Raw genomic sequence first — 14,771 nt, 5'->3', positions numbered from 1 at the left:
TTTTAAAGAGTCACTTAATTTTTAAATGCGGATATCAATTTGTGAAATAAATTTCAATACAATGCCGTTAAAGATCAACATAAATAAAACTCCTTAAAAAAGATGGAACGGTATTTTCAACTCGCTGGTTCTCGGGCATAATTCAACCAACCGGGACATTTTTTTTTTTGAGTGAATTATAAGGATGCCCAAGACACGACGTGAAGATAGTCATCGGAGACGCAAACGCGCAGGTCGGAAGGGAAGCCTTCTTCCATCCAGTCATCGGCAAGGAGAGCCTTCATCCTCGCACGAATGACAACGGCCTACGTTTGGTCAATTTCGCCGCAGCCAGAGGAATGGCTATCTGTAGCACCTTCTTTGCGCGCAAGAACATTCGGAAGCACACCTGGCGCCACCCAAATGGCGAATCGTGCACTCAAATCGATCACGTTTTGGTGGATGGTCGACACTTCTCGGACGTGATGGACGTCCGATCGTACAGAGGACCGAACATCGACTCTGATCACTTCCTGGTAGCGTGCAAGATCCGAGCTAGGCTGTCGAACGTGTTGACCCCGCGGACTGCGAGGATAGCGCGGTTGAACGTCCAGCGCCTCGCGAGCAGCGACGTTGCTGCAGAGTACTGTCGGAAACTCGACGAGCGGATCAACGAGGACGCGCCTACGGGTAACCTGGACGAGCAATGGGGAGCCCTCCAGAGCATCGTCAACACAACGGCTACCGAAGTGATCGGCACGACCAGAGGACGCAAACCCAAAGGGTGGTTCGACGCGGAGTGCCAGCGAGTGACGGACGAGAAGAACGAGGCCAGGAAGCGTATGCTGGTTAAGGGTACGCGCCGAAACTGTGAGCGATACAGCGAGCTGCGAAGAGCTGAGAAACGAACCCACCGCCGAAAAGAACGGGAGTACGACGAGAGAGTACTTGCCGAAGCTCAAGCACAGTACAACGCGAATGATAAGCGGAGGTTTTATGCAACTGTCAACGGTGTAAGAAAGAAAGCGACGCCTTCCCCTGTTATGTGCAACGACAGGGGAGGTAACCTGTTGACAGATAAGACAGCAGTAGCGGCCAGGTGGAAGGAGCATTTTCAACAGCTGTTGAACGGTGAGATGCGAGAGGGAGTCGTCGAGGACAGGATGAACGTTGAGGATGATGGAATAGCTGTGGACCCGCCTACGTTGGAGGACGTGGAAAAAGCCGTAAAGGAGCTCAAGAACGCGAAATCCGCGGGAAAGGACGGACTTCCGGCCGAACTTTTCAAGCACGGGAGCGCGCGGATGATCGAGATTCTGCACCAAATCGTCCAGCGAATTTGGTGCGAAGAACAGCTTCCGACCGACTGGTTAGACGGGCTCATCACCCCAATCTACAAGAAAGGACGAAGACTCGATTGTGCCAACTATCGAGGCATCACAATCCTCAACTCAGCGTACAAAGTACTATCCCGAATCCTGTGGAGCAAGCTGAGACCGTTGACCGAGACCTTTGTCGGCGAATACCAGTGCGGTTTTCGAGCGGGTCGGTCAACGACGGACCAGATGTTCACTCTGCGACAAATCCTCGACAAGTTCCGGGAGTACAACCTGCAAACACACCATTTGTTCATCGACTTCAAGGCGGCGTACGATTCAGTCAAAAGAAACGAACTTTGGAAAATTATGCTAGAACACGGCTTTCCGGCGAAGCTTATAAGACTGATTCGTGCAACGCTCGACGGAGCAAAATCAAGCGTGCGAATAGCTAACGAGACATCCGAAGCTTTCGTTACGTTGGATGGATTGAAGCAGGGCGATGCTCTCTCGAACTTACTGTTCATCATAGCGTTGGAAGGTGCTGCTCGAAGGGCAGGCGTGCAAAGAAACGGAACACTCATCACCAAATCGCACATGCTGCTTGGATACGCTGACGACATCGACATCATTGGTATCGACCGTCGTTCAGTGGAGGAGGCGTTCGTCCCTTTCAAGCGGGAAGCTGCGAAGATCGGACTGACCATCAACACTGCCAAGACCAAGTATCTGGTCGCTGGCAGAGCGCGTGGCAGTGCAGGTGATGGTGTTTCGGAGGTGGAAATAGATGGAGAAAGATATGAGGTGGTGGATGAGTTTGTATATCTTGGCACACTCGTGACGTGCGACAACGATGTGAGCTGCGAAGTGAAACGGCGGATTAGTGCTGCAAACAGGGCCTTCTACGGTCTTCGTAGCCAGCTAAGGTCCCGCAGCCTAAGGACGCCTACGAAAATCACGCTGTACAGGACCTTGATACTCCCTGTAGCTCTTTACGGTCACGAGTCGTGGACGCTAAAGGAGGCTGACCAGAGAGCACTTGGGGTCTTCGAGCGGAGAATCCTGCGTTCTATCTTCGGCGGCAAGCAAGTAGGAGACCGGTGGCGCAGGCGCATGAACTTCGAGCTGTACCAAGACTACAAACATGCTGATATCGTAAAAGTCATCAAGCACGACAGGCTGAAGTGGGCTGGACATGTAGCCAGAATGTCGGACGAGCGGGCGGCTAAAACGATATTCAGCAGCGAACCTGGACGGGGTCGTCGGCTTCGTGGAAGGCCACGTACGCGTTGGCTGTGTGCAGTCGACGAAGATGCAAGAGCGGCCAACATTGTGGGCGACTGGAGACGAGCGGCCTAAGATCGAGCATCCTGGAAATCTTCGATTAGTTCAGCGTTGGGTCGATAGACCTGTTGCTGATAAAGTAAGTAAGTAATAAGGATGTCTAGATGATCCTTAAACTTTGCAGAACTCGATTTGAACAGATCTGTAATTTATGCGATCAAAAACGTCGTTCCAACTTTTGTTTGCTCTAGTAAAAAAAATCGCCCGAAAATCCGCAGAGACAAGCCCGAAAACCTGTGAGTTGAATTTACCGTTCCAACGTTTTAGGGAGGCTTTGGCATCCGTGTTTATTGGACATGCGTTGGGCGTCCCAGTATTAATAATTTCAAAGATATTGAAAAGATTGAAAAATTAACTTATTCAATATTTTTTTTGTATTTATTTTGAAATAATACCTCAGCAACCAAAAGTTGGATCAAAAATCTTAAATCGTAGATAATTGCTTATTTAAACAACTGAAAAAAATGTAAAATAAATTCCAAATTTTAGCTCAATCTTTTTTAAATTTATCAAAACACGTAGTCGATAGCAAAATCAATTAAAAGTAAGAGTGAGACTTAAACAATTTGGATGTCCATGACTAAAAGAATGATTTTTAGGGCGTTGTCTACAACTTTTCCAAAGACACGAAATCGATTTTCGAGCAATTCTATACAAAATCGGTCTTTATTCTTAAATTTTAATTTTTGATATTTTTAATCCGTCTGAAACCTTTTTTGGTGCCCAAGCCATTTTGCATCATTAGTTTGTCCATATAGTTTTCCATACAAATTTAGAAGCAATAAAAATTAAAAAATCTGTATCTTTTGAAGAAATTTTTGGTCGATTTGGTGTCTTCGGCAAAGTTGTAGGTATGGATAAGGACTACACTGAAAAAAATGATAAATGGTAATTTACTTTGCCGATTTTTAATTTCACTTTTTGTCACTAAAACATGATTTGCAAAAAAAAACACTATTTTTATTTTTTTGTAATTTTGCCAACTTTTCATAAATTTCCAGAACGGGCAAAAAATCGTTGTTTGAGTTATGAATTTTTGAATCAATACTGATTAAAAAAAATCGAAATATTGACCGCAACATAATTTCAATTTTATTTTTCGATGTAAAATCGAATTTGCAATCTAAAAGTACATTAGTGAAATTTTCATAAAGTGCACCGTTTTCAAGTTATAGCTATTTTTAGGTACCTTTTTTTTAAAATAGTTGCAGTTATTAATTTAAAAAAAATTAGTGCCCATGTTTGCCCAATTTTGAAAAAAAAAAATATTCTTGAAATGCTGAGAAAATTCTTTGTTGCTTTGTTGCTGAGATATTGCCATGCAAAGATTTTAAAACAGAAAAATGGATGTTTACTACCCAAACAACCCATAATTTTCTTATGTCGATATCTCAGCAACTTATGGTGCGATTTTCAATGTTTAAAAATAAAACTTTCGTGAAATTTTCCGATCTTTTCGAAATCAATATTTTCAAAAATAAAATTAAGACTAACATTTCAAAAGGTCGTAATATTGAATGATTGTCCCTGTCTCTGATTCTTGTATGGAGAAAAAAAATAAACAGCTCGACTTTTTTGGACAAACTGAATCATTGGAATCAATCATGCTTAATTAAAAAGAAAAGTTGCTTTAGTTTGGATTTTTATGAATGTTTGGAATAAAATAAATATTAACTAGGAGCTTTCATAACTAGATATTTTCCTTAAAATAAAATGAAAATATTTTTTTCCTGAAACAAAACTTTTCTATTTAAATAATTTCGATTTTAAGAAAATATTTAAAAGCGCATTTAAACTAAATCATGAATGCTGTTTATATATCAAAATAGCTTTAATTCTTAAAGCATATGTATTCTGGATGCAATTAATTGCACTGCAATTCCATAATTTTGAATACATATGTTTTACTAAGTTGCTTGTTTTGTTGAGAGTATTTTTTACTTTCTGTACCATTTCAATAAATTGTTATACTGTTATTATTTACCTTAAACTTTGTGATATCATACTTTTTTCACACTTTTAAGTGAATTTCTGTTTTTTTTTTTTATATATATGATTAAATTGGTTTTAATGGTGTTACAGCACCTACACAAATTAAAATGTTTTCTATTTGACCCAATGTCACCCCCTCTAAAGGGTGAGTTTGAGTTAATTTTAAAACGATTGGCATTTATGATCGGTGTGATTATACTAGCCATATTCTGGGAAAATTTTGGTAAATTCAGGAGCATTCCCCAACATTATTTATTTCGATATAATTTGAAATGTTTTTATTGTGTTAAAATAACAACAGTAATATCGTTTTTTGACCAAAAGTCACCACCACTGACGGTACATCATTTGTGGATAAACATTTTTGAAATCTATACTTATTTTGTTTTTTTTTTTAAGATTTTTCACCTGGGAGGAAAAAGTCACGTGGCCATATAGGGGGGGGGGGGGGTTGGCGTGAAACCACGAAAAACCATGAGGGGGGAGGGGGGGGTCAAAAATTCTCCAAAAAAAGGCCACGTGGTTTATGCACGACCCCTAGGCTTGTAATTTCAATTTTTATATTTTTTTTTATTTTGTTGGTCGGTGTAATTCGTACCCAATTTTCATAGTTCGAAAATTCGTTAAAGTAAAAATCGCGATATACACATTTTCATGGAACGATTTGCATGATTTCCGGAAAACTTTTTTTTTCGAGCGGTAAATAGTCATCGTCAGTTGAGAAATTCTGTGAAACTTAGAAATAAACATTTTTTTATTTGGCTGAAACATTGCGTGTGTATCTGATCTCTTAAGTGTTCCAAGTTTCCCTGTTAGCTACAGTGTTGTAACATGTTGCCCTTACATCATAGTTCTTCCCGGGTAGTTTGCGTTCACGTTCGGAAACTCGGTTCACCTTCGCCCAGAGACACGTACGACCAAACTTTCCACGGCCAAAGTCACAACAAACACCGTTTATGGCTGCAACAACTCTTTGATGGTTCGCAGAAAGCCAACTTTTTTTTTTCCTGCACCAACTTGATGTTTACTTGGTCTGCAAAGTTGTTCCATGAAGAGCAGGGGGGGAAAAAATGCGATACTCAAAATTGGTCCACCACACGTGTGTAATGTGTGTGATTAAGTGTGCTCTAGGACAAAATTGCAGGAATTGGCGAATTCTGTTTGTACTAAATACCACGTTCTGCGAAAAATTCGGTCGCAACAAAAAAACGCGGAAAAGTCGTCGTTTCCGTGGTAGCCGCATCGCGCGGTTGACTGGTTGGTAATAGCCGTGTAATTTGGGTTATAAATTGACGATGGAGGGAGGACCACCAGTCGATGACTTCCTCCCCTAATGGGGCCTGCCGAAGAAGCCCTGAATAATGGTTGTTGGTTGTCACTTTGATGCTTAAATAGGTGGGTTTTGAAAGTACCCACTTCGCGGAAGAGAATCTGCCTCAATGGCAAAGACGCGCCGCGCGCTGTCAATAAATCTATAATTTGTTCTAAATGGTTTCTTGGAAGCTGGAAGTTACAGTTCTGGGTTATTAAGTTGAATGGGTTTCGATTCTAGCGATTCTAGCGAAGAGGACAAAGGGGTCAACATCAACCGAGGAAGTTGTGGTCTTCTCTTAAAATTGTTGCATTTACGGAAAACAATCTTGAAACTATTTGAAGAAAACTCTTCAGGGTTTGATTGAACAATGATATATCGCACAAATTTCACCCTCTACAAACCAACTCCATTTTTGAAAAAAGAAGAAAAACTCTTCAATTTTAAGAAAACTAGGGGTATGATAGATAACATTAACCCTTTTTGTGACTTAAATTTCGAAACCTGCAAAATTTTTCAGGGGTCAACTATGGCTGTGTTTCTTACTAAATCATTACTATCATTTAAGTCAAAACAAGAATGCAGTAATTTGTAATATGTCTCAAAATATGTCAAGGAACATTTTGAAGCATTTAAAAATCTAATGATCAAAACTACATGCAGAAAATATGAAAAACCATCAAAAAGTGAGTGGAAAAATAAGAAAAACAGAAAATAGGCAAAACATAATTATTCAAGAGTAGGAAACGGGCACAATATTATCAGAAACAAACATGAACTTTACATGATTATTGTGACTCATAAAAAACTAAGAATAAAGAAAAAATATAAAACAAGAGAAGTTAAAAATTTTCGTACAAAATAGTTGCTTTAAATGTCCTGCTAAACATGCACAGTTAAAAATTGTGTAAATTTGAAAGGTCTTATATTGAAAAAATGAATATTACCTCTTTTGTGATGTGATTTTACCTCAATTTAGACTGAAAAAGTGACATTACACCAGAAAAGTGGTAAAATTACACATTTTCAGAGGTAAAATTACACATTTTCTGACATAAAAAAAATACCCCTTCCCAGATGTAATATTACCATGATTTTTTGGGGGAAAAAAAAAACAAGGAACACGAAAAAAAGAGAAATAAACGTAAAACATTATGCAGTATAGAGTTAAATCTAATTCTATTAAGTAAACAAAATATATGTGTACACAGCAAAAAATCCGATGGTAAAATTACATGCAAAAGCATGCACATCACCTTGGTCAAAATAAACACTTAATATTACACACTGCATGTAAAATTTTTGCAAACACAACAAAAGTTGCAACCGATTTTTGGATTCATTTTTCAAAATATCGAAATAACCATCCTTCGTAAATTTGCTTAACTTTGTTTTTAAGAATTAAAAAAATTGGATTAATCAAATTTAAATCATTTTAAGTCAATTCAATTCAATAAGTGTTTATTAGAATTTACCAGTTCTGCTCCAGGATGTTACATTTGCAATTTGATTTGATTGATGATATTTTAAACAATTGGACTCGATAGTTAACATATAGAAACAATATTTAAGTATATTTTATCAATTTTAACAAATTTTGGCATTATGATTTTTTTTAACTCTTCGATAATGTTAAAAAAATATTTTTTTTAATCTCAAATAGAGTAAAAACCTCAGAAATTAATTAAATCCGTTTTGTTATTTGACTCTTTTTTAATCAAGACTAACATTTCAAGAAGGCTTAATATTGAATGTTTGGCCCTTTTAAAATTTTAGTCTTGATTTAAAAAAATGAAAATATTTTTTTCGAAAAGATCGGAAAATTTCACGAATGTTTCATAATTTAACATTGAAAATCGAACCATTAATTACCCGTTTTTAAAGTTTTGCATGGCAATGTCTCAGCAACTAAGGGTCGTATTAACAAAGTTCAAAAAAGCAAAATATAGAAAATTTTCTCAGCTTTTCGAAAATATGTATTTTTAGATTGGGCAAACATAGTGCCCATGATTTATTTTTTTGATTAAAAAATTGATTTTACATCGAAAAATGAAGTTGGAAATTTTTGCGACCAATGTTTAGATTTTTTGAAAATCAGTATTGATTCAAAAATTCATAACTCGGTTTTTTTTATGCCCATTCTGGAAATTTCTGAAAAGTTGGCATTTGATGTCCCCTAAAACATATCAGAAAATAAAAAAAATAAAAATAGTGTTTTTCTGAAATTCAAGTTTTAGAGTCAAAAAGTGAATTAAAAATCACAAAAAAAAAATTAACGTGAATCATATTTTTTCAGTGTAGTCCTTATCCATACCTACAACTTTGCCGAAGACACCAATTCGATCAAAAAATTCCTTCAAAAGATACAGATTTTTGAATTTTCATGCATCATTTTTGTATGGACAGCTGCCAAATTTGTATGGAAAATTATATGGACAAACTAATGATGCAAAATGGCTTCTTTGGGCATTCCGAAGGCACCGAAAAAGTTTCAGCCGGATTTAAAAATACCAAAAAAAAATTAATGACCGAAATCTCAGAGAATTGCTCTACTCAAAACAACCTTCATAAAAAAAATCTAAATTTGTACAAGGATTAAATTTAACCTGGTAACAAAAAAACAAATATTTTTTAAGGATTTTGTTTTTGCTATCCATTTAAATGTTCCAAATTTAGGTTTCCTGTGCAAACACGCAGCATTTATCTGAAATTCTTTTTTCGGATGAAAATTATCAAATATGGAACATATGTATTAATTGCCCAGAAACTCAAAATGTATCGCAAAATGTGAACAATAAGTTCCAGCCAAATTTGCATCAACCTTATGACCTCCCAAGGACAGTCGAGAAGTTTCACAAATCTAACAAAAAAAGCAGCCGGTCGCTAATGATGTCCATAAAGTTTCCGAGCAATTAAAAAAGCGTGTAGTTACACCACCACCACGCTGTTGCTGCAGCAGATCTTAATGAACTCCGTGGGAAACGGCACACACCTTGGAACAATCGATCCCATGATGAACAACAACCTCAGCAACAACAACCCGAGTCCGTTTACCGACTTTGGCGTGGCAAATCATTCAAATTCCAATTCGCAGAACCAACCTTTACCTTAGCGAGTCACGCAAAAACAAGCCGGGCCAAGCCAAATCCGCGTGTCCCAACCTCGACTCGATGTCCAAATTTGCGATTGGGGCGCATCCAAAGCGGCAAGCGACCCGTGAAGAACGGCGTCCTGGCGAACCGCAACCACGAACATCAACACAACAATCATAACCAATTTTCGACAAATTAAGTTGCTGGCGTGCGGTCGTGGGACGCTGCTGCGACCATTGGCAGCGACGGTGGCTACCTTTGACATTTCGGGTCGTCGTAACTCCTACACCTTTGGTCTTGGCAGGAGTCGGGGTGCTAATATATGAACTCTTGGACACCTGGTATTCGAACACAATTTTGAACTATTTTGTAATTTTCAAAACAAATTAATGTTATTTTTCGATTTCAACAAAACGAATCCAAAGGTGGCTTTTACCCTATGCCAGGGAGTACCTGGTAACCCGTTTAGATTATAAATTGCGAATGTGGCAATTTTTTCTCACTTTGGGGCCTCGCAGATTCACTTTCGACCACGGTGAGGACTGCTGCGAAAGGCAATAGAGTGGTCTCGCAAAGGCATGAGTAATGTTGTGATGGCCCACAAGAAGGATCGTTTGGAAGCTACTTTGTAGGCTACTGCTGCAGTGAAGAGAAGCCCTGTTGCCCAATCGACTGCGGTCTGAGTTGGAGGAAATTGGAAATCATTAAAAACAAATATTAATTTGTTTTTTTTTAAGGTTAACTTCAGCTCAATTTGTAAAGTCAGCATTAGCTCGTCTGTTTAAATTTAACAGGTGACTCTACAAACATTTCAATTCGGCCACCCAAAGGGTCAATATGTTCATTATAGCACCTTTGAAAAATAAAGGCTAGATTTTGTAACTTTGGAATTTTTATCATTGAAAACGAAACAAATAATTTCCTATATATCACTTAACATTCCAACGCCCAAGGCTCCAAAAAAGTTGGAACGGTAACTTCAACTAGCTGGTTCTCGGGCATAACTCAACCAATCAAGACGATTCTTTTTTCCAGTGATTTGTTAGGATGTCTAGATGATCCTAGAACTTTGCAGAACTCAATTTGATCAAATCTGTAATTTTTGCGATCAAAAACATCGTTCCAACTTTTTTTTTAGCGTGTAAAAAAAAATTCGCCAAAAATTCAGTGGAGGCAGTCTTTTTGAAAAAGTTGGAACGATGTTTTTGAGCATGAGCATGAGCATGGTTGACTGCCAATGAGCTGCTACTCCGTTATTGACGGATCAGCTGAAGTTACACAGGACTTATCAATCGCGTATTTTTTACTTCTTACCGCCGGCGTGCCATCCGAGCACCGATGCTATGGGATGGGCTTTCAGAATGAAATGTAAATATAATACGCGGCGACGCAAATCTCTTTTTCAATGATTTCCCGAAGCTTCCACTACTTCCCGCGGGTTCTCGCGCGCCGTTTCACACTCCGATTGATCCAACGAACACCACACGACTGATGGCCAACTTCTCTGGCCACACCGCGACCCCTTTATCAATGATTTCGAGAACTTTCTACCACTTTCCCGCGGGTTCGCGCGCACCGATTCACACTCCGATCGATCCAACGAACACCACACGACTCTGTTCCATTCATCATAAAAATGTCCCAAATACTCTTCAATCAATTCTCCTTGAATATTTAACCAAAAAACCAAAGGTTTTTTTTCAAAAATTCTCAGTTTTTTTTTACTTTCTTTGAAATTAACCTAAAAGCCTAACTGACAGAACTTTAAAGAACTTTAATCACAGCTAACACACACTGTTGAATTAATCGAGCAAAATATCAAAATTTTGGGGTTGGATAAGGCATGATTTTAAAAATTTTAAAGCAAAAAAAATGTCACAGGGATATTCATTTTTAAAATGGAAGATTTAAATAATGGTTGCCATTTAAAAAATAAGGCTTATTAGAAAAAAAAAACAAATAAAATGGATAAACATAATCTTTGCTACGAAGTTTGATTATCCGAAGGTTTGTATGGGACTTCGGATAATCGAATCACGACAAAAAAATTGTTTTTGTATTTTTTTAATTTCTTACTTTAAACATCAAATTCGAGTTCTGCGACCCCATTTTAGTCAATTTTAAATGGTTGATTGCCAGTAAAATTTAAAAAAAGATTTTTTGAATATTTCAACACCGCCATTTTGGCCGCCATCTTGGATTTAAAAATTTTAAATCACATTAGAGTAGTTTAGGGATCATACTTAAGCTCAACAATCAAAAATAAGAAAACGAAAAGAAAAATTCTCGTGATTCGATTATCCGAGTTTTCGATTATCCGAAGTGAAGTTTTGCCAAGGCCTTCGGATAATCGAGTCTAAACTGTAACTTGGAAATTATGCTTTCTATGGTAAAATTAATTTTTGCTTTTAAAAATGTCACTTTAAAATAAAATTTAGGTACATTTTCATTATTTTTGAAAATTATGAGTTTTTCAAAAATTCATATCTGTGTGTGCAACCAACCAAACGGGACCACGCGGTCGCTTCTTACAAATTGAGTTGTTTCCATGTATTTTAGATTTTAAATCCTATACATGCAAATAACTCGCATAGGCATTTGGCAGGTGTTAGCTCTGCCGAGCTTCGGTGACCTATTTCTACGCTGGCTAGCCATGCGCGAGGTACTTCAGCTTGAATCGACAAGCCCCGCCCTAAAGAACGTTTGCATCAATCGGATTCAAACGTTATTTAGCACATCCGAGTCCTTGTCAAATGGACAAAGACCCAGCACGTATATAGTTTGTAGTAGTAGTATTCCTAATTCTACCAATCCAAAGGACGGGGGATCGAACCCCGGTTCGAGCCAATTTGACGTTTCGTTCATGTTTAGAGTTTCAAAAATTCATATTTCCTGATCTTTCTCGTTTGGAGCAGATGGGAATCGAACCCAGGATCATTCGCTTAGTTTTTCAAAAATTCATATCTATGTGAAGAAAGTGTCCGTACTCCTTTGAGGCTCAAGATTTGGATTTTTGTCCCCTTAAACATATAAAAAACTTGAAAACATGGTGTATTTTTTTTAGAGAGCAACTATTTTTTCATTAGAGGTTTTCATTATTGCCTCCAACTTTGTTGAATACAAAAATTTATCAACGAGAAACAGATTTTAAAATATTTAGATAACATTTTTGTATGGACAGCTGCCAAAAATTTATGAAGACAGATAAAAAAAAAGTGGAAATTGTATTTCCAAAAAAATGTGCAATATTTGAAACATTTGAAAATTAAGGTGGAATATCATTTTGGTTTTTTTTTTACGGGACAGCTGCCAAAAATGTATGAAGACTAGGGTGCCCAGAATATGGGACTTTTTCTCAAAACCTCGCTCCACAAGCTGAATATTGTTCCTTGACCTATTCTAGGACTCTGGACCAAATATGAGCAAAATCGGTCATCATTTACCCATTGATACTCGGAGGTGAAGTTTGTATGGGAAAAATCGAAAAAATGTATGGAAAATCCAAGTTTCTTACGGTTTGGTCTGCACGGTGCGCTACTTCCATCCGAATATTCCCAAAAGTGAGATTCTTAATGAAAATTAAATGCTCTACATTTGGTAGAACATACCAAAGCTGTATAACTCGATCCTGAAAAGTTATTAGCGATTTAAAAAAGTCATTTTTGTATGAAAATCATTTTTTATACCAACTTTAGGCTCGGGTATCAATGGGTTAATCTCATCCAATGTCGCTCAAAATTTACACAGATGCTTAAAATAACCCAAAAAACCGTTTTCCGCTTGTGGAGCAGGGGGTCATTTTTTCTGGGCACCCTAATGAAGACAGATAAAAAAAATTAAGTGGACATTGTTTTTTCCAAAAATTGTGCAATTTTGAAACATTTAAAAAAAATGGTGGAACATCATTTTGGTTTTTATTCTTTAACGGTGCACATCAACCAGAGCTTTTGCACCCAGATTATTGTTACAGACATTTTAGTATCTTCAAAACTACGGGAACTATCGATTTATTTTTTTATTCATCCCCTAAGCTACTATTTCCAAAAAGATTTACAACAAAATTTGTCAATTTTTATAATCAAATTATTTCAGGATTGGGTCCGTAAGTTCAACAATTTTGGAATAAGAAGACAACAACTTCCTTGGTTGCTGTGTACCCTTAATAAAAAAATTTTTGGACCTGCCAATTCAAGCAATTATATCAAAGATATTAAAATTCTACGATAAAATTTAGCAAAAACACCAGAGCAAACTCTCAAAGCAGATTTTGAGCGTTGCAAGTCATGTGATGTTCTGAGCAATTTCGGAGCTCAGAAAAGCCCACAGTTTCGTTTTATGAAGAATTTATGTTGCACTTATTGTTAAAAGATGCAGCAATTTTTTGTTTAAAAAATTTCGTAGAATAAATGCAATTTAAAAAACTTAGTGGTATTTTTATTTACACTCGAGATATTTATGTTTGGAAATTTCTTATTTTCATGAGAAAAATGTATGGAAACAACAAAACAAAGTTTGTAATTTTTTTGCTGTGTAATTATGCCCACTGAATCTGAATCTGTCATTTGAATTTAGCTTTTAAAAGTATCAAAATACATAATTCGTGTTCATTTTTTTTTTTTGGTTTCCATTTTAAATTGCATATAAACCCAAAGACACACGAAATATGACCTATATATGACCTATTTATACTAAATCGATCAGAAAATTTCATCACAAGTAGTGCGTCCATCCCGGGAATTCCCGGGACAAAAATCCCGGGATTTTTCCAAAACCGGGAATTCCCGAATCCCGGGATTTTTTATGATTTGTCCCGGGAATTCCCGAAATTGAAAAAAAATCATATTTTATTCTAGAAATTCAGATTTTGTTGGGGAAACAAATAACAAGTTGAATACTTAGTAATCGATAAGAATTTGAAATCATTAAAATATTTATTCGGCATATATCAGCTTTCTTTTGGCTTATTAGGGAAAATTGTAAAAAAATTAGTTTACATATTGCCTGGCACTTTAAATATTTTCTATTGAATTTTATATATTTTTAAAAGACTGGGTATTATATTTACGTATATTTAATTTAGAAAAAAAACATATAAATTTATTTTTCATCGAATTAAGACAGCTGTTGTTGCAATTTTTTTTGCATAATGTTTCAATTGACTTCATTAAAACAGGAACAGAACAAAACAATAGGTATATCGATTTCCATTTTTTTTGCTATGCAATCTTCTGTAACTATTCGACTGTAATGTCGATTTTCCCAAGCTGGCAGTAGTAAATCATAGAAAAATTTTAAAATGAGTTTTATATGAAACATGAAATTCAAAACCTATCTAAAAATTTACATTGACCGGTATTATTTTATTTGTTTTCGCTTCTTGTTTTTTTAAACACATATTCAAAGAAATTTTTCTGGTTTTCTAGTCACGTCATATATATTCAATTTGAATCACAGTGTATTTAAAATTGTGGTTAATTCAAAATCCAAAGCACACCACAGATAATTTTTTTTTTAATTTCTTTTAAGCTACCTAAAAACTGCTGTCCTTGTTTCGATTTAAGTGTAGATTATCACCAATTAATATTTTTGAGCTAATTCTACGATTTTATGCTTGAAAACATAATCAATATAATGAAAACATAGATTTTATTACTTTTTCAAAAATTTCCCGGGATCCCGGGAATTCCCGGGATTTCAAAAATATTTTTCCCGTTTCCCGGGAAATTCAAAACCCGG

At 36.6% G+C, this 14,771-nt stretch overlaps 1 protein-coding gene across 1 annotated transcript; it reads left to right on the top strand.

Annotated features, from left to right (window-relative positions):
• The first annotated feature begins 338 nt into the window (after positions 1-338).
• On the top strand, positions 339-2,654 carry LOC120420346 (uncharacterized). The gene has a single exon (XM_039583340.1). The coding sequence runs from the start codon at positions 339-341 to the stop codon at positions 2,652-2,654; it is 2,316 nt and encodes a 771-aa protein (XP_039439274.1).
• Positions 2,655-14,771: the final 12,117 nt, after the last annotated feature.

Source organism: Culex pipiens, chromosome 2 (genome assembly GCF_016801865.2).
Source record: "Culex pipiens pallens isolate TS chromosome 2, TS_CPP_V2, whole genome shotgun sequence".
Lineage (NCBI taxonomy): Eukaryota > Metazoa > Arthropoda > Insecta > Diptera > Culicidae > Culex > Culex pipiens.
This window is presented reverse-complemented; position numbering and strand designations above follow the sequence as displayed.

What these genes read in the sequence shown, in the direction of transcription:
- LOC120420346 (XM_039583340.1), top strand. Translation starts at nt 339, where the DNA reads ATGGCTATCTGTAGCACCTTCTTTGCGCGCAAGAACATTCGGAAGCAC.